This window comes from Osmerus eperlanus, chromosome 18 (genome assembly GCF_963692335.1).
Source record: "Osmerus eperlanus chromosome 18, fOsmEpe2.1, whole genome shotgun sequence".
Classification (NCBI taxonomy): Eukaryota; Metazoa; Chordata; class Actinopteri; order Osmeriformes; family Osmeridae; genus Osmerus; species Osmerus eperlanus.
The window spans coordinates 2,096,359-2,119,160 of record NC_085035.1 but is presented as its reverse complement, the minus strand read 5'-3'; the positions used below and the strand labels follow the sequence as shown (position 1 = coordinate 2,119,160).

The 22,802-nt window shown below is 44.8% G+C and overlaps 4 protein-coding genes across 6 annotated transcripts; all 4 read left to right on the top strand.

The window, feature by feature from the left end:
• The first annotated feature begins 65 nt into the window (after positions 1-65).
• Positions 66-9,686, top strand: ptpn11a (protein tyrosine phosphatase non-receptor type 11a). 2 transcript variants are annotated; one of them, XM_062483909.1, is made up of 16 exons: positions 66-325; positions 1,029-1,151; positions 1,662-1,856; positions 2,244-2,436; positions 3,154-3,273; positions 3,547-3,660; positions 3,950-4,046; positions 4,184-4,263; positions 4,573-4,731; positions 4,930-5,061; positions 5,226-5,380; positions 5,664-5,731; positions 5,856-6,007; positions 6,203-6,321; positions 6,404-6,504; positions 6,650-9,686. In XM_062483909.1, the coding sequence occupies exons 1-15, from the start codon at positions 312-314 to the stop codon at positions 6,471-6,473; spliced, it is 1,791 nt and encodes a 596-aa protein (XP_062339893.1). In that variant the 5' UTR covers positions 66-311; the 3' UTR covers positions 6,474-6,504; positions 6,650-9,686. The 2 variants fall into 2 exon arrangements, with proteins under 2 accessions (XP_062339893.1, XP_062339892.1); XM_062483908.1 differs by having other exon boundaries at positions 67-325; positions 4,184-4,281.
• Positions 9,687-10,183: 497 nt separating this feature from the next.
• LOC134038504 (cytochrome P450 2F3-like) lies at positions 10,184-13,471 on the top strand. 2 transcript variants are annotated; one of them, XM_062483910.1, is made up of 9 exons: positions 10,184-10,342; positions 10,620-10,782; positions 11,122-11,274; positions 11,372-11,532; positions 11,649-11,822; positions 12,001-12,139; positions 12,270-12,457; positions 12,598-12,739; positions 13,148-13,471. In XM_062483910.1, the coding sequence occupies exons 1-9, from the start codon at positions 10,184-10,186 to the stop codon at positions 13,351-13,353; spliced, it is 1,485 nt and encodes a 494-aa protein (XP_062339894.1). In that variant the 3' UTR covers positions 13,354-13,471. The 2 variants fall into 2 exon arrangements, with proteins under 2 accessions (XP_062339894.1, XP_062339895.1); XM_062483911.1 differs by having other exon boundaries at positions 11,649-11,826; positions 12,005-12,139.
• Positions 13,472-16,286: 2,815 nt separating this feature from the next.
• stard4 (StAR related lipid transfer domain containing 4) lies at positions 16,287-17,924 on the top strand. The gene is made up of 6 exons (XM_062484590.1): positions 16,287-16,558; positions 16,764-16,875; positions 16,970-17,019; positions 17,143-17,269; positions 17,393-17,507; positions 17,632-17,924. The coding sequence occupies exons 2-6, from the start codon at positions 16,771-16,773 to the stop codon at positions 17,862-17,864; spliced, it is 630 nt and encodes a 209-aa protein (XP_062340574.1). The 5' UTR covers positions 16,287-16,558; positions 16,764-16,770; the 3' UTR covers positions 17,865-17,924.
• A 1,459-nt stretch (positions 17,925-19,383) lies between these two features.
• On the top strand, positions 19,384-21,678 carry LOC134038817 (tubulin alpha chain, testis-specific). Its single transcript, XM_062484398.1, has 6 exons — positions 19,384-19,543; positions 19,776-19,998; positions 20,215-20,363; positions 20,466-20,618; positions 20,703-21,230; positions 21,317-21,678. Exons 1-6 carry the CDS (start codon positions 19,541-19,543, stop codon positions 21,608-21,610), a joined length of 1,350 nt encoding a protein of 449 aa, XP_062340382.1. The 5' UTR covers positions 19,384-19,540; the 3' UTR covers positions 21,611-21,678.
• Positions 21,679-22,802: the final 1,124 nt, after the last annotated feature.

Below are 22,802 nucleotides of genomic sequence, written 5' to 3'. Positions count from 1 at the left end.
AAGGAAAAAGGAAGAACATTGTCTGCCCGGCCGGAGCGCTTGCGCAAAAGTGAAACGTATGTTTTGTCGCATGTTTGCTGACGTCCAACAGTCGACTTGCACTGAAGTCTCCGGGGCTGAAGGCCTAGGGACTTTTTGTTGCTGTTGAAAATTCCAACAAATGCCCGTGTTTTCGTACCCGGTTTGAGCGGGTCGTCGTCTTTATGAAGCATTTGTGCCTTGTGTTGACTGCGAAATAAGAGTACGATAGTAGTCGGAGAAGCCAGCTGGTTGTAGGAAGTCAGTGCGAGGAAGCTGCGAGGATTGAAAAAATGACATCTCGGAGGTAACGTTCAGGAGGGCTGACCATGGAAAACAATGTCTGGTCCTTAGCTAGCAAGCTAGCTTACCATCCACAACACTAGCATTGATTGCAATAATATTATCAAGATGTGTGTGCTAGCTATCTGATATAGATGGTTTATACCAGACCTTTATGTCCCACTTTAAGTCGTGTTTTGACAGTCATTTCGTGGCTGTTAATGCTTTTCCCCCCCAAGCTGTTTTAGCTTGCTAGAAATCATTTTAGACTAGTAACTGTCAGCATACGTGAAAATGAGACCAAATGTATCACAGGTCTACTGTAGCGACCAAAACCTATAACTAGCTAGCTAGCAATATTGGCTTTGTCTATCTTATTGACATACGGTCATGCATTTGCAAGCTGTGTGCTCCATGGTCATGTAAATATCTGTGCCAAAAGATGCACAGATGACCTATTTGATGCATATTATCCTGAGCTGAAGCTGGCAAACTTAAGCTAGGTAGTTACTGATTAATTAGTTCATTTGAATAAACCTACGTTAATGGGATGTACCTCACTTCTACTAGATACACCTAAACAGAACAGACTACTATCATCTCAAAATAGTCTTGGCTTGTTCACGACCAGATAGTGTTGACAGCTTCATAACGTGTCTGACTGGCGCCTTTCTTATATTACCCCTGACCACTATTTTATATTGTTCGCCTTTTTTGTTGTTGCAAAGGTGGTTCCACCCAAACATTACAGGTGTCGAGGCTGAGAATCTTCTGTTGACCAGGGGAGTTGATGGAAGCTTTCTGGCCCGGCCTAGCAAGAGTAACCCTGGAGACTTCACCCTCTCAGTCCGGTGAGTACAGGGGTAAACTAACAGCACCCTCTAACTGTCTTTGAGGTTGGTTAATTCGGGTTTATTCAGTTGGTCTTTCATTATAAAAACCTAACTGTTCACCCATGGTCTCTAATTGGTTCAGTTATCCCCTATCATCACTGCTTCTGTTCAGCAATGTTGCCTTACTTGCGTCTCTTGAAAAGGCACTATTTACATTTAGTCATTTAGCAGACGCTCTTATCCAGAGCGACTTAGAGTAAGTACAGGGACATTCCCCCGAGGCAAGTAGGGTGAAGTGTCTTGCCCAAGGACACAACGTCATTTTGGCACGGCCGGGAATCGAACCAGCGACCTTCTGATTACTATCCCTATTCTCTAACTGCTCAGCCACCTGACTCCCTATATAAAATGAAGTTGTTATTATTATTATGAATTGTCCATTTGGTGGTGCTTAAACCTAGTCTTCTCATTCCATCATGGACAGTACTGCAGTGTCTCAGTTGAACATTGTGATGTTCCTCTCTCTAGGAGGAACGGCGCTGTCACCCACATCAAGATCCAGAACACAGGGGACTATTATGACCTGTACGGGGGAGAGAAGTTCGCCACGCTGGCCGAGCTGGTGCAGTACTACATGGAGCACCACGGGCAGCTGAAGGAGAAAAACGGAGACGTCATCGAGCTCAAGTACCCGCTTAACTGTGCCGATCCCACTTCAGAACGGTGAGTGGAGGGGGATGAGTTATCCAATTATCCTTTTCTAGTAGATACAAAAAAAACAGTAGCAGCACTAAACATTATGTGAATGCAATATTAAGGAGATGTGTTGTGCAGAGAACTGTTATGTATGTGTGGTTTGATGTTTCCTTGATGTCAGAATCTTTCAATTCTATTCTATGGTCTGTGGTATATAGGAATACCGTTTCCACGGTACTAGAGATTGGGAGTCTACTTGTTGGCTCTGCTTTTTGATTCGCTGTTTCATCTGAAGCAGTTATTCATCTGTAAAGTGGAACTCGGCTTCATGCCTAAGTCCCGGTCGAATTGAGTTGGGAACGTGTGCTTGAAAAGCAGGCGCGTTGCTTGAGCGCGAGCTCCTCTCTTCCTCAGGTGGTTCCACGGCCATCTGTCTGGCCGGGAGGCCGAGAAGCTGCTGACTGAGAAGGGGAAGAACGGCAGCTTCCTGGTGCGGGAGAGTCAGAGTCACCCTGGGGACTTTGTCCTCTCCGTCCGCACGGGGGACGACAAGACGGACAGCAGCGACAGCAAACCCAAAGTGACGCACGTCATGATCCGCTGCAAGGTGCCGCCTTTACCGTCTCTCTGCCTCTGTCTCTCTTTTTCTCTGTCTCTCTTTCTGTCTGTCTCTCTATCTTCTCTTTCTCTCCTTCTTTCTCTCTGTCTCTCTTTTTCTCTGTCTCTCTTTCTGTCTGTCTCTCTGTCTTCTCTTTCTCTCTGTCTCTCTATCTTCTCTTTCTCTCCTTCTTTCTCTCTGTCTCTTTCTCTCTTTCTCTCTTTCTCTCTATCTTCTCTTTCTCTCTGTCTCTCTTTCTCTCTGTCTCTCTGTTTTCTCTTTCTCTCTGTCTCGCTGTCTTCTCTGTCTCCTCCTCCTCCATGGGAGTACAGCTTGAGTAAATGCAGCTGTTTGTTACAAAATGTCGTAACAATAAGGAGAGTGTAATGTTGCATTCTTATTTGACTATAAATAGAGTTTTTGGACATGGCCTTGAATTCAGGCAAGGCAGTGGGTAGTTGTTGTGATGACCTCATCAAGGTTCTGCATCATCCAGCTGTCTCCTTGCTGTTTTGAGCTAAAGTCCTCTTGTCATATATAGAGCTGTTTGAAGTTCACCCAGTGACCTATTGACCTTGGAAAGACAGATGTAAAGTTTTACAAAAAACATCGCAGTGAAAATCTAAAAACGACAAAATGGCTAGTCATAACCGAAGTGGCGTGTGTCGCGTATGGTCGTAGAGCAGCGCGGTTCAACCACTGTCCTGTTGCTTTGTGGTTTGACAGCCTGACCTGAAGTACGACGTGGGCGGGGGGGAGAAGTTTGACTCTCTCACTGACCTGGTGGAGCATTACAAGAAGAACCCCATGGTGGAGACCCTGGGCACAGTGCTGCAGCTCAAACAGGTACAGTCTCAGTCCTGTGTTGGCAATAAGACTCAAATCTATTGTATATAAAAATTAAAAATAAACATTTATAATCATTTATATCATTATACATTAAAAAAAATACATATATATATTTTTATTAATTATACAAAAGTATACCCCCCCCCCATACAAATATATAGAATATTTTTGCTTTTGAACCACCATGTGGAGTTTTACAAACGTCTTTGAAGTGGCCTTTAGTCGCGTGAGCCGTCTTGTCATAGCTGTGATGATTCCTCCCCCTCCTAGCCCCTCAACACCACGCGCATCAACGCTGCCGAGATCGAGAGCCGGGTGAGGGAGCTCAGCAAACTGGCCGAGGCCACAGACAAGGTCAAGCAGGGCTTCTGGGAGGAATTTGAGGTAAGAAACGGAGTCAGGTGGCTGAGCGGTTAGGGAATCGGGCTAGTAATCAGAAGGTCGCCGGTTCGATTCCTGGCCGTGCAAAATGACGTTGTGTCCTTGGGCAAGGCACTTCACCCTACTTGCCTCGGGGGAATGTCCCTGTACTTACTGTAAGTCGCTCTGGATAAGAGCGTCTGCTAAATGACTAAATGTAAATGTAAGAAACACCGCTAGCAAATGGAGCGCGCAGCGAAAAATCCCATCCGTGCGCGGTGTTGACTAACAGCCGGTCTCCCCTGGTCCCCAGACTCTGCAGCAGCAGGAGTGTAAGCTGCTGTACAGCCGTAAGGAGGGCCAGAGAGCAGACAACAAGAACAAGAACCGATACAAGAACATCCTACCCTGTGAGCATCAGCCTCCCTGTTCCACCGCTGCAATCTTACTCTACTTTCTGTCTGTCTACTTCCTGTCTGTGAAAGGTGTTTACGCGAGGCAGAGCGGGTACAGATGAATGATATTCCTCCTCTCTCTCCTCCTCCAGTCGACCACTCGCGCGTGGAGCTGAAAGATGGGGACGCAAATGACCCTGGCTCAGACTACATCAATGCCAACATCATCACGGTAGTAAATGAAACCATGGTAAACTCTCTTCATCTTCAACACACACACAGACACACAAACGTATCAATGCATTGTGGTTGTCCTCACGACAATCCCAGAGCCTTTGTCCGCGTGTTAGAGAAACGTTATATCCCGTACAATTTGCAAACTGGTCAAACCCTTGTCTTAACCACTGCGTCTAACCCCAGTCACCGTAGCTCAACCTGTGTGTATCTGTTACCTGAGCCCTGCTGGTTTGTCGAGCGAGCGTGTTTTGAACGCGTCGAGCGAGCGCGTTTTAACGCGTCGCCGCGTCTTGTGTGTGTGCAGCCGGACGGCGAGTCCAAGTCGACCAGCGGCCGCCTGAAGAAGAGCTACATCGCCACGCAGGGCTGCCTGCAGAACACCATCAGCGACTTCTGGAGGATGGTCTTCCAGGAGAACTCCCGGGTCATCGTCATGACGACCAAGGAGGTGGAACGGGGGAAGGTAAAAACGGATTCTCTATGTTCTTGCCGACGACGTTCGTTTGAAACGATGTCTCTGAGTTCTGAGTTCTATTCTCTCTGAATTTCATGAACGAGATGCCGGCAGACATGTGGGGGTGGGGGGGGGGGTGGGCGGGGTGGGGGGGGTAGAATGCAGTCATGATCGTGTTCTGAGCGATCTCCCGCTGTGTCCCCGCAGAGTAAGTGTGTGAAGTATTGGCCTGACATGTCGGCTCTGAAGGAGTACGGAGCCATGCGCGTCCGGAACGTCAAGGAGACCGCCGCCCACGACTACATCCTACGGGAACTCAAACTGTCCAAGGTCGGACAGGTACGACGCAGAGCTCTGTCCAACCCTACACTGTGTGTGTGTGTGTGTGCGAGACAGGCATGTGTGAGACAGGCGTGCGTGACTGGTGCGTGTGTGACTTGTGTGTCTGTGTGACTTGTGTGTCTGTGTGTGTGACTAAAGTCTGGCTGGCGTGTGTTTCCCAGGGCAACACGGAGCGCACAGTGTGGCAGTACCACTTCAGGGCGTGGCCGGACCACGGCGTGCCCACAGACCCTGGAGGAGTGCTGGACTTCCTGGAGGAGGTCAACCTGAAGCAGGAGAGCATCCTGGAGTCTGGGCCCATAGTGGTGCACTGCAGGTACACACACACACAGTACACACACACACACACAGTACACACACACACACAGTACACACACACACACATCCAGTAACCCTAACCCTAACCCTGGAGTCTAAGCCCATAGTGGTGCACTGCAGGTACACACACACATCCAGTAACCCTAACCCTGTAGTCTAAGCCCATAGTGGTGCACTGCACACACACACACACACACACAGTAATGGATGCCAATTGAAATACGAAGCTATCGATACATCAATGGAAATCTCAGAGCAGTGTTTTCTGTTGTGTGCTGCAGCGCTGGGATTGGCAGGACGGGCACGTTCATCGTCATCGACATCCTCATCGACGTCATCCGAGAAAAAGGTAGGTGAACCCTAAGCCACCGCTCGTCCTGAACATGGCGACCAAGGTAGAAGCCGGCTGGGGCCAGGAGAAGCCTTTATTAAATGCTCTGCGTGTGTGTGTGTACTGTGTGTGTGTTGTGAAGGGGTGGACTGTGACATAGACGTGCCTAAGAGCATCCAGATGGTTCGATCTCAGCGCTCTGGGATGGTGCAGACTGAGGCGCAGTATCGCTTCATCTACATGGCCGTGCAGCACTACATAGAAACACTGCAGCGTCGCATCGAGGAGGAACAGGTGTGTGTGTGTCTGTGTGTGTGTGTGCGCACACGCTCATGTGCGTTTACTTAAAGAATTACATAATTGTTAACCAGGTGGGTCCATTGAAAACCTATTCTCATTTCCAGTGACAACCTGTGGTCGTTCAAAGTCATTCTTTTTTGATTGGATTTCTTTTCTCCCTCTCCCCAACCGGCCGTGTCCGGACCACAGAAGAGTAAGATTAAGGGGCGTGAGTACACCAACATCAAGTACTCTCTGTCTGACCTGACCGCTGGAGACCAGAGCCCTCTGCCCCCCTGCACCCCCCTCCCCACGCCCACCTGCACAGAGTGAGTACCCTCACACATACACACACACACACCATAAAGCTGTGACGGAGGAGTCTGATGTGTGCGTGTGTGTGTTCTGTAGGATGAGGGAGGACTCTTCTAGAGTGTACGAGAATGTGGGATTGATGCAGCAGCAGAAAAGCTTCAGATGAGATTCGACCCCTTATGCTGTCCCAGTTCCAGGTGAGCATATGGAAGGAGCTGTTATCTAGTAGTCTCTCTCCCTTTCTCTCTCTCCCTTTCTATCTCTCCCTTTCTCTCTGTTTTTCTTTTGCTTTTTCTCTCTCCTTTCTCTTTTGTTTATGCTTGTTTTGTCTCCCCTCTGCAGGAACCAGAACGAGTTTGTTTGCAAGCTGTACCTTGACTCCTGAGACGTCGTCATGACGACGACACGGAACGATAGACAACATGAAAACAACATGAGAGCGATCAGTGACCAGCGAGGAGTTCACCTCTCCTCATCCCCCTCCCCCGGTTCCTCCTCCTCCTCCTTCCCCCCTCCTCCTCCTTCCCTTCCTCATCCTCCTTCCCTTCCTCATCCTCCTGTTCCTCCTGCCTCTTCCTCCTCCTTCCTCATCCTCCTGTTCCTCCTGCCTCTTCCTCCTCCTTCCTCATCCTCCTGTTCCTCCTGCCTCTTCCTCCTCCTTCCTCATCCTCCTGTTCCTCCTGCCTCTTCCTCCTCCTTCCTCATCCTCCTGTTCCTCCTGCCTCTTCCTCCTCCTTCCTCATCCTCCTGTTCCTCCTGCCTCTTCCTCCTCCCCCTCCTCTTCCACCCCCAGCCCTTTCATACTTCATAGTGAAGTGTCGCTCCCTAGATCTAAACCACTGTGACCATGACGGGAGCCTCAGAATCCCTGACGATCCCCCCCCCCCACACACACACACCGCGGCTTGGGTTCAGATTCCTCTCAGACCCACCTGACAAGGGCTGCAGCCAGCGAGCACTCTCCTCAGAGGGAAAACCCCCCTGCTACCCTTCCAGCATCCATATTCATCTCCTTTTCCATTATTATTATATATTTTTTGTGCCAATGCATTGTCTGTGTGTTTGTATTAACCAAAGGAAAGAAACTTATATGTTGTTTGTGGGGGATAATGAGATTATTGAGAGCTTCCTCAGAGCTGTGAAAAGGCCTTTGCCAAAAACATCCAACCTCTCAGCCAATCAGCAGTCGTCTTTTGTGGAAGGGGAAGAAGGGGACCATGTGTGCAGAGTTAAAGGGACTCGCCCCATCCTTATATGGAGTCTGGTTTTCACTGTTATGCATTGTATTCTGTTACTGAATGAAGAATTCTGGGTATTGTATCGAGGAATTTATTTGTTTGTTTGTTTGTATCTTAATTGTTAACTTCTAATAGACAGCCCTCCTCGTACAGGACTTGTTTGTCGAGTGTCACAAGAACTGCCTAGCTAGCAGATGAACTATTCAGGCTGCGTGGGTATTGGTTTCTCTCAGTTTTCTTACAGATTTCTTTGGGATTTTGACAGCGTTTTTGGTTGGGCTCTAGACGTTTCCATTCCCAAGCTTATTCACAGTGCCCGTAACCTGGCAGTGGCATGGCAGTTACTGCTGCAGCCTTGAGCCCTCTGTATCGCCACGGCAGCAAGATGCAAGTTTCCCCGTTTTGCCTGGTAGGGTGTGAATGGAATTTTCCGTGAAGGTGGGCTGATTCATTTTACAATTTAAGTCCATCTCCTGTGTGTCAAAGTAATTATGGAGCTATTAAAAGTTTCAGGGGACATTTAGTTGTTTATGCCCATCAGCCTAACAGGCATTAAAACTCTGGCTTGGTTGTCAAAACTTTTAGATATTATTTTTTTTATTGCATTATGAGACTTATGTTTTGGTGTTCTTTTTTTGTGTTCATTTTAATATCTTGTGTGTGCTTTTGAAGCACCACATGAACTTAATTTTCAGTCACTTTTTCTAGAAGCAAACGCATTGAACTTCAGCAACTTAAGTGTTCCTCTTCATAGTTGTCATAGAAACAACAGGCCATGTATGGGTTGGCTGGACTTGCTTTGAGAGTCTGACCAGTCAAGAATTTGTGTTCACACACACACACACACCATATGTTTATATGTGTGTGCTCAAACAGAGACTGGATAAACTAAAAATGCTTGATTCTACAGTATCTATGTGTTTTGCAGCTACAGTGTAATTCCTTGTCACACTAAACCACATAACTCTTTGTTGTCCACAAGAAAGAAAGTTCTTAGGCTTTGGCGACAGTATTCCTGAAAAGGTGATGCCTTGTTTGATTAAATATAGAATATTTGCAAGTGCTTTACGAAGACAGTAAGAATCTATTCACTTCATTTCAAATGTGTTTTTTCATACACTTCCCTCCCCAGCTCGACACATCACTGTTTAAAGGCCTTTGAATCACTGCAGTCTTTTTCGGGAGTATCCCAGGTCTCTCTTCAGGCATCTAGGTTACCACAGGTCTCCTAGGTTACCTCAGGTCTCCTAGGTTACCACAGGTCTCCTTCCAAGGTCTACATGTCTGATGTAGGATCAGAGATCAGTGTCTCACCACAGAATGTCACTAGAGAGAAAAATGCCAGACTGACCTTACATCAGTGCTAAACAACAATGTTCTTGGCAACTAGGCTCTTAAGCCAGTGTATTCTGGTGTTACCTGGCTGTATGACAACAGTGTTATTTGCCTAGTTTAATGTTTTTTCATGGGCGTAGAGACCATGTGTTGATTTGTGGGATCCTCAAGTATCTAGTGTACTGTATGTTGTGTGTCTGTTTATTGTATTGTAGGTGAGTTGTCATTGGAAGTTGTGTGTGTGTGTGTGTGTGTGCGTGCGTGCGTGCGCGTGCGTGTATTGAGAGAACACTGCTGTTTCCGCTGCCTGCCTCTGAATGCTCAGTCTTCACTTAATGTTTCTTCTCTGATCATGAAAGTGCTTTCAAAATTCTCGTCTGTTTCTATCACGTAACCAATTTACATGCATAGATGTGCCTCCTATGCATATGCCTGTGTACGTGTTAGCTCTACTATAGGAAGAAATCGCTTTTTGTTTCATCTCCTCTCAAGGACTAAAATACAGTACTTTAATGTGAATACTGTCATCCTAAACATCCTGAACAAAAAATGAAAAATGTTGATCGCAATGCAAACAAACTCTATTTTTTAACTTGTATATTGTACATGAATATCTTGTAGAAGAGAATGTACTAAACATATCTACATGCCAATAAGATATACTGTATGTGTGTATTCCAATAGCTCTCCTGAAACAAAGTGAGGGATCCATCAAAGGCTTAAACGGTTTATTGTATTGTATGACTTTCAATGCAGGTAACCATGGTAACTTCCTTGATAACAATAAATGGCAAGCTCACGCCTCATTGCATTGTTTTTGTGATTTTTCAGTTCTGTTTTCCGGTACGTTCTGTTTCAGGAGATACTATTGGACTACTGAGCTATTCATAGCATGCTCTGACACTATTAATCAGTTTTCCACATTTCACCCAACAAGGGGCCACAATCACATAGCGCCTGCCTCTGCAACCCTTAAAGCCTGCCTCTGCTGTTGTGCAACCATCTATCCTCTTGTTAACCTGCTCCAAGGTTCAGCTGGTCACAAAGCCTGACTTCAGATCAGCAACATCTCCACCAACCCCCTCGACTAAGAACAGTAAAACTGACCTCAAACCAGATCCTAACAAGGGATAACTTCCTGTTGGAGGAGAGTCGACCGAAGGCTGGAATGAACACAGGCCGTGTCACAATTCTCTCAACGTCTGGACGGCCTGTTGGGGAGTTAAGAGCCAAATGGTCAGAAACAATCCCAGTGTTTTTTCGTTTTATGTCTGATTCTAGGCTGGGGGAAGTTAAGCTCATCATGTTGGTAACTATTTTTCTTCTGTGTTCCGGATCCCTCGCCCTGCTTCTGCTGACCCCGCGGAGACCCAAAAACTTCCCTCCGGGTCCTCAACCGGTCCCCGTTTTCGGGAACGTGCTGCAGCTGAGCATGGCCAATCCCATGAGAGACCTGGACGAGGTACTGTGAAGCGTTCATGACTTAAGAAAGTTCCGGAGGATTAGCTGGTACTGTGGAATGTTCACAATGTCAGAATTAACCTCCGAACATGTAGATTCACCACGAAAACCTGCATTACATCTGTCCAGGGCAGATTCTGAGGTTTGTGTGTCTAAGACGGTTGCGTTTGTGTCATAGTTGTTTGAAAGACATTTAACCGTTTGATTATTAGCGATTGGTTCTCAAATCGTCCGTGACACCAGGTTTTAAAGCGAGATGACATGGTTGTTTGTGGCAGTTGTCCAGGCGCTATGGAGATGTTTACAGCCTGTACCTGGGGTGGAGGCCCACCGTGATGCTCCACGGTCTGCAGGCGGTCAGAGAGGCTCTGGTGACCAGGGCGGTGGACTTCGCTGGTCGACCGCAGGGCATGATGATCAACCATGTCACTGAAAACAAAGGTAGGAGGATTATGTGAGCAACGCATGGTAGCTGCATTTAGTCTCACTGTAACAGTAGGGCTGGAGTGTTGAACAATACTTCAGCTCAGACTCAGTGTAGATTAAATGAGATTAACTCGTTCAAAGATTTTGTCTCAAACACATTTTAAGACTTCAGACAGTAGTGATTGAGACACAAACGATTGGATACACCACTTAAATATGAATACTTAAACACACACCGAACATACCTAAACACCCAAATGAAGCATTACTGAAACATTAGTAAACACCAAAAGAAAAAACATGAGTGAATGCAGCCCTGTGCCTGACCCCCCCGCCTGTCCCTCGCTGCTCCAGGCCTGATCATGGGGAACTATGGGGCGGTGTGGAGGGAACACAGGCGCTTCGCTCTGACCACCATGAGGAACTTTGGTCTGGGGAAGAAGTCCATGGAGGAGAGGATCCTGGAGGAGGCCGCTCACGTCTCTGCCCGTCTGGAGGGGACCCTCGGTGAGAGCATCTGGATTGAGTTACTCTGTACAGGTTTGAAAGTTCAACCAATGATCTACTGGGCATCGGTAACTTGTTCCTGTCTGAAACGTGTCAGGCGAGCCCGTGGATCCTCTCAGTCTGGTCCACAGTGCTGCGTCCAACATTATCTGCTCCGTGCTGTTCGGTCAGCGTTATGATTACGGAGACAAAGTCCTCTCCTTCATCATCAACAGCTTCAAGGAAAACGCACAGATTGCCAACGGGCCATGGGCTGCTGTAAGCACCACACCTTTCCCTGTTTTGCAATTGCCCCCGCCCCCCCCCCCCCCCCCCCAAAAAAAAAAAAGTATAGAATGATATAAAATAATCCACTTATTTCCTTCTTGATGCAGATCTATGACACGTTTCCCTTGCTGAGAAGGCTGCCTCTGCCCTTCCAGAAGGTCTTCAAGAACTACAGAGAACTGAAGAGACACACCATGGCCATAGTGGACCAGCACCGACTCACACGCACAGCTGGCCAGCCCCGGGATGTCATTGACTGCTACCTCGATGAGATGGAAAAGGTTTGTTGTTCATAATAGTTCAGGTCTCAAAAAGACCACCACGACATTAACTCTACTGATGTACAAACAAGTTAACATAACTCAACACATAAAACATTAATTGATTTTTCATTTAAATGGTTAGTATGAGATCCCATACTTCATCTTCCCTTTAAAACCTTGTCTGTGTCTTTCTCAGAGAGACCCTGAGAGCTGTGTGCTGGATGAGGAGAGACTGGTCATGCTGTTACTGGACCTGCACTTTGCTGGGACAGACACCAGCTCCAACACAATACTCACTGCCATACTATACCTGGCCACACACACACACATACAGGGTAGGTCGCTATCTTGGCGCCATCTTGCTCGACCTACACACACAAACACGCACGTATGTACACCACACACACACACACAGTGTCACAGTACTTTTGTCAGAATGATTCTCTCTTCCCTGTCCAACTCCAGCGCAGTGTCAGAGAGAGATAGACAGTGTCCTGGGGGATAGGGCAAGTGTCTCGTTTGAGGATAGGCACAGAATGCCCTTCGTGATGGCCTCCATCCACGATGTACAACGTCTGGCTAACATTGCCCCTCTCGGGGTGTTCCACGCCACAACCAGAGCCACCAAGCTCAAGGGCTATGATATCCCAGAGGTAGACAAAAGCATTTTTCAAAAGCTCTTTTTTCAGCTGCTATCCTTTTCAACTTCCTCATTTCATATTTTTTGGGGTTGCACTTTCTCTCTATCTATCTCCCTCTCTCTTTCTGTCTCTCTCACTCCCTCTCTCTTTAGGGCACGCTGATCATCACCAACCTCACCTCTGTGCTCTTCGAGAGCAGCCAATGGGAGCGGCCGAAGGACTTTTACCCCGCCCACTTCCTCGGAGAAGACGGTCGATTCACAAAACCTGATGCCTTCCTGGCATTTTCCGCAGGTGAAACTGGTAGACTGTGTCCAGTATGCTGAACACACCTTTACTATATTTATATATAATAAATAAATTTATATTTATTTATTACTATACGCTCTTATCCAGAGCGACTTACAGTAAGTACAGGGACATTAACCCGAGGCAAGTAGGGTGAAGTGCCTTGCCCAAGGACACCACGTCAGTTGGCACGGCCGGGAATCGAACTGGCAACCTTCGGATTACTAGCCCGATTCCCTCACCGCTCAGCCACCTGACTCCCACATCAACATGGAACACATCAACATACAAAGCAGAGACACACTGATCATGTTTTGACGGTCGTTGAAGTGCCTTCAGTATACTGGTACTGAATATGTCTGGTAATGTGCCAATGTAAACACAGTAATGTGATGCCATTCTCTGTACGCCCAGGGCCACGAGTGTGTCTGGGAGAGCTGTTGGCCCGCATGGAGCTCTTCCTCATCCTCGTCACTCTGTTACGTCACTTCCTGTTCCTGTGGCCGGAGGATGCAGGGAACCCTGATCTCACTCCTGTGTTTGGAGGCATCCAGTCACCTCAGCCCTTCAGAGTAGCTGTTAGACTGAGAGCATCCAGTCACCTCAGCCCTTCAGAGTAGCTGTTAGACTGAGAGCAAACGGGGGTCCTGATGACTTTGAAATCTGTTTCTCTGAAACATTACAGTGTATAGAACACTAAAGTTATTAATGTGGGGATAAAATATTATAGTGTATGAACCCTGGTTGTTGTGTATTTCCCATTAATTACTATTTTGTGTCTTAGTATTGTCAAATTGTATTTGTTATAATTAGGTCAACTATCTTGTATCGATTAAGTACTCAATGCACTGTATATCTGTACAAGCTCAAGGACAGCCACAAGAGGGCCACCACAACACAAAGTTTGAAACTACTTTTGTTGTTGATTAGAGTATGTAAGTGGTGATATTTTCTCTGTGTGGAGAACAGTATCTTCCTCTTGTGATTAGTTCTACAAATTAGCAACTCATTTATTCAATAATTACTATTTAGAAGTAGGGCTGACTAGTTTACTATTACAAAAAGGTCTAAAACAACATTGAACTTTTCTGAGATACCGTCTCATTTTGAAATCGATGCTGTCACATGAATGATATTCCATGTCCTTCTCGTCTTATGATACCGATGACGCGCGCTGCAACCTTTATGTCAAAATAGTGGAGGTGCCACCAGCAACACTCACCTGAAGGCGGAGTCTAGACAGTTCACATTGGGTGATGGGCATTCCGGCTCTTTTTCGTGAGCCGGCTCGTATGGCTCAGCTCACCAAAAAGAGCCGGCTCTTTTGGCACCCGAACGGCTCTTTAAAAAATACATGTTTTAACTATGAATTTGACTATGATGGGTGTGAAAACAATTTGAATTAAATTATGAAATGAAATCATACTCGACCGTAACCACATATCTTTAAAAATGCATTGATTTGTCATGGCTCTCCTCCGAGTTTTGACTACTCTCTGACTGTGTGAGTTGGCTCGGCCCTCCCTCATGCAGGATTGACAGGAACAGAATGTGAGGATGATCGTGTGCGCCTTTAAGCCTACAAGTATTTTTTTGTTGTTCTTTGAATTATTATTATTATTTTAAATACAATTAAAATTCATTATTTAATAATCATTTAGTTTTTATAGGCTGTATTAATCTATTAAAAATAGAGTCGGCTCTTCAGATATGCGAGCCAGCTCCCGACGTTCACCTTCAAGAGCCGGCTCTTAGAGACGGATCGTTCGCGAACGACCCATCACTAGTTCACATGTGAACACTAACAAGCTTTCTCTCCTGGACTTTGCTCCGATTGACTCAAAATAAATTCCTCATTCAAACACATTCTCATTTAAAAACATGGTAAGTGTATTATTTACAGACCTTTCACTTGGTGTTTCAACTAATTTTCAGGTAACCTTGAAGTAGTGTCAAGTTCTTCCTCTTCAGAGAACAGATTGGAGTTTCTCTTTCTCTTGAGGTTGTCACTGTTTGTACATTAAACAGGAGGCCTACACCTAAAATGTCGCGCCAACACTTTCTTAACATTTGATTTAGCCTATAGGCTACTTCTTATAATGTAGTCTATACAATCAATACTTGCATATACATTTGTATGTTTATAACCGGATGTGAAATGTAGGCTATAAATCATTAATAGATAGCTACTGTACAATGTACTGTACAATGTCCCTATATAAACTTGATTGATCATCACAATCATTGACTGAACATTATAAAATGTGCAAAGCTTAATGGATGGAAGGTAGCTAGGTCCTCACGTTGTACCCTGTCAAATTAAAACAATGTCGGTGTTTTGCTGATGTTGCTGTTTCAGTCCGCGAACAACCGCTTGCGGCAAACACAGGAGGACGCAGAAGAGGTGAAAGTCATAATGTTGGAGAACATGCATAAGACGGAAGAGCGCTCCGATAAGCTAGAGGAGTTGGATGAAAGGGCGCAGGATCTGGAAGCGAGGGTGACACCTTTCATTTTCACTCATTGCCGTTAACACAACTTTTACCCATGAAACAGGTTTTTTTTTAACTTTATGTGCTTGTGTTGACGTTTGTGTCCACAGAGTAAGACCTTTCATAAGAAGTCAGTGAAGGTCAAGAAGCAGTCCAAAATGGAGAACATGAAAGCCAAATGGAAGCTCATTGCTGTTGTGGTCAGCCTGGCTGTTATCATTATAGTTGTGGTCATTATTATGGGGGTCACGAAATCAACAACTGACGTTCCGCACGAAAAAATCGGCAACTCAACTCCAGGGCCTGGGGGGAACAACTAGAGATGAAATACGGTTTGAGTTCAAACAAACAGTTCTGATAATATAGAATGGTTCTATGATAGAGAAGAGTGAGACGTTTTGGGCACTCAGAAGAAATAATCACACTGGACTTTAAATGTGGGTATAGGCTACTGTTTCACTTTCTCACAGTCAGGACACTGGAGCTGGAAGGAAATCATTGTAAGCCAGGGTATTCATAAGCCTACATGTTAAAGTAATTGCTATGCCATCAGTGAGAATGATGATGTAAAACGACCATGTGGCTATAGGGTCTTTGGTTGTTAAGCTTGTAAGCGTTGGGTGTGTATATAGGCTTCTACTGCAATTTCTTGTGTAACAAGTATAAAATGTAACAATAAAAGCATATGCATTCCAAATAAAAAGCTCAATAATCAATGATGGCAGTCTGTTTTGTCGTTGTGATGTGTTCGCATTATAATGTCCCATATATATTTTGTTGAGCGTGTTGTATTAACCCTGCAAATAGGCCTACCCTCTGATTAAGTCTGTATTGGAACCATTAGCAAATGCCAAAACAGAACGTTCATTATGACACTATGTCACTCATGCAGATTATAATATAAGCAAAGTCAACATGTTACACAAAATCACACGCACACGCACTCACTCCTCCCATGGTTCGTTATGCCGTTAGTGTGCTGACCAATTGGAGCACTGGTGAAACATAATGAATGAGAAACAACGCTCCTGATTGGACGGGATGAACTGGAGTAGAAAACCATTTGCGATATTTGCGTCAGGCGCCTCTAACAGCCTAACACATAGTGTATCATTCATTGATATAATTAAGCATGAAGGACCATTAGTATATATTTAGGTGAACTTTGGTCGACAGCACTTCGGCTATTATTCTTTCAATTCGTAGGATTTCCTGTGTGATCGAGTTCCTCTTCGAGTTCCACGCAGCTCTTATAGGACCACTATCAACCTCATTTAAATACTACATTCGCTGACAATGAAAAAAGAAGCCTGCTATTAGTAGTTGCTTGATCGTAAGTATATTTTACACGTAATTCCGTATCTATGGATTGAGGCATGTGTTTGTAGGCTACATGTTTTAAAGCCCTTTCTACTTTGAGTTAAACAACGTCGGAAGCCAGTGCTAGCCAATTTCAGATCTGAAAGAAATGGTCAAATACAGTTTGATAACCAAACGTTTAAAATGTGTCGAATAACGATTTTTTCCCCTTCCCTTAGATCAAACATGGGTAGCTTAGAAGACCCCATTGCTTTGACGTCAAGCCTAAAACATACTCTGCTCTCTTATCACAATCTAAAGGATCATGAATGGACGATAACCAAAAAATCAGTAAGTAAATTGAATGAATACGCGTTTCTTTTCATAAATTGTAATTGTCTGGATTGAATTAGTATCGACTAGACTATACTGTTGTATTTCATAGAAAGATGTCATAGTATGGAGAAAGCCATCAGAAGAGTTCCATGGTTTCCTGTAAGTGACACACCGTTCTATAATCTATTTGTCTCCTCTCAAACGAGATGACAGTCTCTTATAAACCCACCTTTTAATGTAGGCTAGTCCTGTTCATGAGTTTTTTTAAACATTCTATTTCAGGTATAAAGCCCAGGGTTTTGTTGAAGATAATCCTTACAGAATAATGGATTATATTCGTCCTGGACCATATAGACTAGACTGGGACAGTTTGATGACATCCATGGACATTGTTAAAACAATCGATAAGGTCTCATCAACCTAACTATTTCCTTAATTCAATTGTTAAATAATTGTCCCCCACCCCTCACATATGTATTATTGTTTTGAATGCCAACTGTCAATGTTTTAATGCCAAAGTATCTGTTTGCAGGGCTGTTGTGTGATGAGATACTCAACTGCAGGGCAGTTGTGGAACATTATCGCACCTAGAGAGTTCATTGATTTCTCGTACACCACAGATTTCCAGGAAGGCCTTCTGTCCTGTGGTGGGTTAGTCTACAAACGGATCAATCGTATTAACACGTCTTTCATATCTCAAAGTAATCTATAGGCCCATACGTCTTTCTATCGTGGACTTTATTGAATGACGGCTCATGTGTCTTCATGCAGGAGTCAGTGTGGATCATGAAGAGAAGCATCCGAGTTTTGTCCGGGGCTTTAACCACCCCTGCGGCTGGTTCTGCATCCCCTCCGACGAGGAGAACAGCCCTCACCACAGCCTCCTGACGGGCTACATTCAGACAGACCTGAGGGGTATGATCCCCCAGTCAGCCGTGGACACAGCCATGGCCAGCACTCTGGTTAGCTTCTACTCTGACCTGCGACAAGCTCTAAAAGCCTGACCACCGAAACCTGGTCGGATCGATGAATTCTGTCGATCGGTTCAGATGGGTCAATCACACTGCAGGGTTCTCAGTGAGTTGTTCTGATGTAGGCAGCAGTCCCAGTTTAGATAATAATTGATATTGTGTATCTGAGCATCAGGGCTGGACTTTGGAGTTGTTTCTAGTTTCACATTTAGTCATTTAGCAGACACTCTTATCCAGAGCGACTTACAGTAAGTACAGGGACATTCCCCCCAAGGCAAGTAGGGTGAAGTGCCCAAGGACACAACGTCAGTTGGCATGACCGGGAATCGAACTGGAAACCTTCGGATTACTAGCCCGCTTCCCTCACCGCTCAGCCACCTGACTCCCCAGTTTTATTGTGTAAGTGTTCCCACATCTGTTTACTGTTCTTATGTAATTTTGTGACGATAAAGAATTTACTAGGGGAAAGATCCTCATGGACCTGCTGAGCGTGCAGTTATTTTACATTTGTGCAAGATAGGCTACTGTATGAGAATGCTTAGTCGACTTGGTTGAATCATGGTCATGTTTGACAGCAGGTACTAATGAATAATCAGTTGTGACCAGCTGTATGCAACAAATATGGGCATTTCTGAGATTTCTTACAATTTCAAGCACTGCTTTGAACTAGTAGTTAGTTTTAATATTCCATAGAACCAATTATGAACAAGAATACCTCAACTAGAAATTGAAACATACAAATCAAATTTTTCAGATTTGATGCTGGAAAGTTGTAGAGTGCAAGCTCAATAAATATATCATAATAAACTATATACGTTATTTTCATGAATGAGGAAAAAAATAATCCCAGTTGCAGATATTCTCTTATTTATTTTATGCTTTACACTGAATTTTCCCCAGTTTGAGTGCAAATCAATGTAGATGCTTTCTTCTGCTGTTGTACTCATATGACATATGAAAAATGTATATTAAAGTTTTATGTATAAGCAGAGAATGTCTAATATAGATATATATATATAAACAGACTCTGGAATTTGTCTTCGCATCACTGCTTCTTTCTCTGATGTCCTGTGATAAGGGTGCTGTCTTGCAAAGTATTTGCAAATTCCCACAGGAATTTAAATTGTAAATAATTAGGTAAAAATACACCATTCAACATATTTTTTATTCATTATTTTATTTGTCATTCAAATGATATATTCTCTTTTTATTTATTTCATGCTGTATATATTTAGTCGTTAAAATTCCTCCATGAGCTACAAGAGGTCAAATAAATTCTTCCCATCATCTACAAATAATGGGTCCTGATTTTTCCTACTGTTGTCTGTTGCGAGAGATAACTTACTTGAAAAATGCAAGTTTGAAAAATAACAAGTCGCTGCTTATTTTGTCCAATCACACAACTTGAGCGTAAGTACCACCGTTGATGTAAACATTTTGAAATCGTGTCATAAACCAATGACCATGGAATAAATAGTGATTGACAGGTGTCTCCATAACGTATAGCCAATTAACATACAAAGGGGAGGGTCCACCTTTAAACTTGCTATTTAAACAGGAACGCTTATCTTTTCAAAGATTTTGGCAGTTAACCGTTGCAAGTAACAGCGCCAAGGCAGTCATTTAGCCCCTTAAAGTTAGCTAAGTAGTTAACAGAAACGTTATTTTCTTTCTCATTACTTACATTTTTGTATTGAAATTTAATCAAAATGGTAAGTCATAATGGCGAAGATTTGGAACACTTGTTGATAATATAACCAAAGGTTAAGATTACTGTAGTTAGCTTGCTAGAGCTATCAATTTATTGGTTGCGTTCGCTCTCATTAGGTCAAAGGACTTCAACTAAAAGCACAAACTAGTCAAATACAAAAAGGTTAAGTCAACATGGTAACCAATGCACATTGCGGACTAAATACTCGTCTATTTTAATTATTGTCCATCTAGCGTGAGTGCATTTCCATTCACGTCGGCCAGGCCGGAGTCCAGATCGGAAACGCTTGCTGGGAGCTCTACTGTTTGGAGCATGGTATCCAGCCAGATGGCCAAATGCCCAGCGACAAGACAATCGGTGGAGGAGATGATTCCTTCAACACCTTCTTCAGCGAAACCGGAGCAGGGAAACATGTTCCCCGTGCTGTATTTGTGGACCTCGAACCAACGGTTGTTGGTATGGTCATTGCTGCTCTTCCTACAGATCACATCGCCAACATATTTTAACAAACCTAGAGCTAGCTACAATCAACCACGTTTGCTAGCCAGAAAGTGGCCTACCACGGATTTTAAAAATCGCCACCAGGGAGATGGCCAATTTAGCTAAGACGGTTATACTAGAACTAACATAAGGCGCCTAGTACAAATTATTAATTTCTTGATTTATAAACAGATGAGGTCCGCACGGGGACTTACAGACAGTTGTTCCACCCCGAGCAGCTAATTACGGGCAAGGAGGATGCCGCGAACAATTACGCGCGTGGCCACTACACCATCGGGAAAGAGATCGTTGATCTGGTGCTGGACCGAGTCCGCAAACTGGTAAGTAACGGTCTAATCAACGGATCGACAGTGTGCTTGAATAAATCAAAATCACATTTGCCAAGTTATTAATTTGACTTCATTGCTGGTTCATGTCTCCAGTCGGACCAGTGCACGGGGCTGCAGGGGTTTCTGATCTTTCACAGCTTCGGTGGAGGAACTGGCTCTGGCTTTGCATCTCTGCTGATGGAGCGGCTGTCTGTAGACTACGGCAAGAAATCCAAGCTGGAGTTTGCCATTTACCCTGCACCTCAGGTATGATGGTAGTCTTGCGTTTGTGTTGTATTTTCTTTAGCAATACCATGTTTGTGGACACATTGTGATAATATGTGATTTAAGGTTTCCACAGCTGTTGTGGAGCCCTATAACTCAATCCTGACCACCCACACCACCCTGGAGCACTCAGACTGTGCCTTCATGGTGGACAACGAGGCCATCTATGACATCTGCCGCCGTAATCTGGACATCGAGCGACCCACCTATACAAACTTGAATCGCCTGATTGGACAGATCGTCTCCTCCATCACTGCCTCTCTGCGTTTCGATGGGGCTCTGAACGTGGACCTGACTGAGTTCCAGACCAACCTGGTGCCCTACCCCCGCATCCACTTCCCGCTGGTGACCTACGCCCCGGTCATCTCTGCTGAGAAGGCCTACCACGAGCAGCTGTCGGTGGCAGAGATCACCAACGCCTGCTTCGAGCCTGCCAACCAGATGGTGAAGTGTGACCCCCGCCACGGGAAGTACATGGCCTGCTGCATGCTGTACCGTGGCGACGTGGTGCCCAAGGACGTCAACGCTGCCATCGCCACCATCAAGACCAAACGCACCATCCAGTTTGTAGACTGGTGTCCCACCGGCTTCAAGGTAGCTTAAACACTTTCCACTGTGAACTAGAACACACCTACATGCTTCAGATTGAAAATATTCCTCATCTGTGGTCTGGTTTGCAGGTGGGCATCAACTACCAGCCCCCCACCGTGGTTCCTGGAGGAGACCTGGCCAAGGTGCAGAGGGCCGTGTGCATGCTGAGCAACACCACCGCCATCGCTGAGGCCTGGGCCAGGCTGGACCACAAGTTCGACCTGATGTACGCCAAGCGTGCCTTTGTGCACTGGTACGTGGGCGAGGGCATGGAGGAGGGTGAGTTCTCTGAGGCCAGAGAGGATCTGGCAGCCCTGGAGAAGGACTACGAGGAAGTGGGGGTGGACTCTGTCGAGGGAGAGGCTGAGGAAGGAGAAGAGTAAACATGGCTGATTTGGTTTTTAAATGTCTTGGTTTTTACTAGCAGTTCAATAAAGTTGTTTTCTTGCATGTCTCTGTGTTGTGGTTTTTGCAGAAGGTTGTCTGCATTTCCTTCCTCTTGAATGTTGGTCTTCATTACTTTTACAGCAAGACAGTATTGCCACGTCTACACGCTAGGAACAGGAACTGCACATCAGTATTTTAAGAAAATAATTTTATTGGTTAGGATAGAAAGACAGGGTGTCAAGTTATGACAATGCTATAATATGGCAATAGTACCTAGAGTTGTACTGGATGAAAGCACCAGAAGTATGCAAGTTGTCTTTTTTTCCTAGAAATTTCATAAACCTTAACTTTAAAATCTCTTAAATTGGGTAGTGTCAAATCAAATTCTAATCACATCCTATAGATTGTTACAGGCCTGAGAAAAAAAATGCATACCTATACCTTATCGCAACATGAGTATAAGAGAGCTAACCACGAGTATAGCAAAACAAGCTACCTTTTAAGAGGGTAGAGAAGGATTTTACTAATCCAGTAAATGCAGATTCTACTAATCCAGATAAATAGCACCCATAGATTAATTAAATTAGACTGACGTGATGGACCTATAATGTAGTTTGGCATGTTTTAAAATGCATACACAGAATTGAGTTTGCGCTTGTCCTGTCATTTAGCTTTCCAACTGAAGTGAAACATTTGAGTATTCCGTTAAATCGATTTGCATAAAAATCTTCATAACCAGTCTGACCATATTGCAGAACTGCAAAAAACACTCAAATTAACAAGGTTTAGCACGTCTTATTGTGTCTTCCTCTGAGAAGCACAGAAAGGGCGCATGGGCGCTTCATTGCCTGTTGACTGCTAGCTAGATCTAGCAAATTAGCAATAGCGCCATTTCCCCAGACCGCATACGCTCTCCTTCGAACTGGAAACCCGCTATATTGATTCTTCAGTCTTACTGGACTGTAAACAACTTCGATATATCCTTGTATGGTCACCGTCAAATTCTGACTTGGTGTCGTTTAAAACGGTGTTAAGCGAGTTAGCCGTATTGATTTTAGTTGACTACATTCAGCTTTACCCTGCCGGATCCTTTTAGAAGAATATGGTCTTGGGAGTTGCAGGTCCTCATTACCACACTGGATTCAGCAAGAAACCTCACTGTCAGTCACAGACACAAATATACTACAT

Coding starts and splice junctions, on each gene's coding strand:
- stard4 (XM_062484590.1), top strand. CDS start 16,771: ATGGGTAGCTTAGAAGACCCCATTGCTTTGACGTCAAGCCTAAAACAT. Junction 17,020..17,142: donor GAAGAGTTCCATGGTTTCCT/GTAAGTGACACA, acceptor ATTCTATTTCAG/GTATAAAGCCCAGGGTTTTG. Junction 17,508..17,631: donor GGAAGGCCTTCTGTCCTGTG/GTGGGTTAGTCT, acceptor GTCTTCATGCAG/GAGTCAGTGTGGATCATGAA.
- LOC134038504 (XM_062483910.1), top strand. CDS start 10,184: ATGTTGGTAACTATTTTTCTTCTGTGTTCCGGATCCCTCGCCCTGCTT. Junction 11,533..11,648: donor CCAACGGGCCATGGGCTGCT/GTAAGCACCACA, acceptor TTCTTGATGCAG/ATCTATGACACGTTTCCCTT. Junction 12,740..13,147: donor CTTCCTGGCATTTTCCGCAG/GTGAAACTGGTA, acceptor CTGTACGCCCAG/GGCCACGAGTGTGTCTGGGA.
- ptpn11a (XM_062483908.1), top strand. Junction 4,732..4,929: donor AGGAGGTGGAACGGGGGAAG/GTAAAAACGGAT, acceptor GTGTCCCCGCAG/AGTAAGTGTGTGAAGTATTG. Junction 5,732..5,855: donor CGACGTCATCCGAGAAAAAG/GTAGGTGAACCC, acceptor TGTGTTGTGAAG/GGGTGGACTGTGACATAGAC.
- LOC134038817 (XM_062484398.1), top strand. Junction 20,619..20,702: donor CCATTTACCCTGCACCTCAG/GTATGATGGTAG, acceptor ATGTGATTTAAG/GTTTCCACAGCTGTTGTGGA. Junction 21,231..21,316: donor GGTGTCCCACCGGCTTCAAG/GTAGCTTAAACA, acceptor TCTGGTTTGCAG/GTGGGCATCAACTACCAGCC.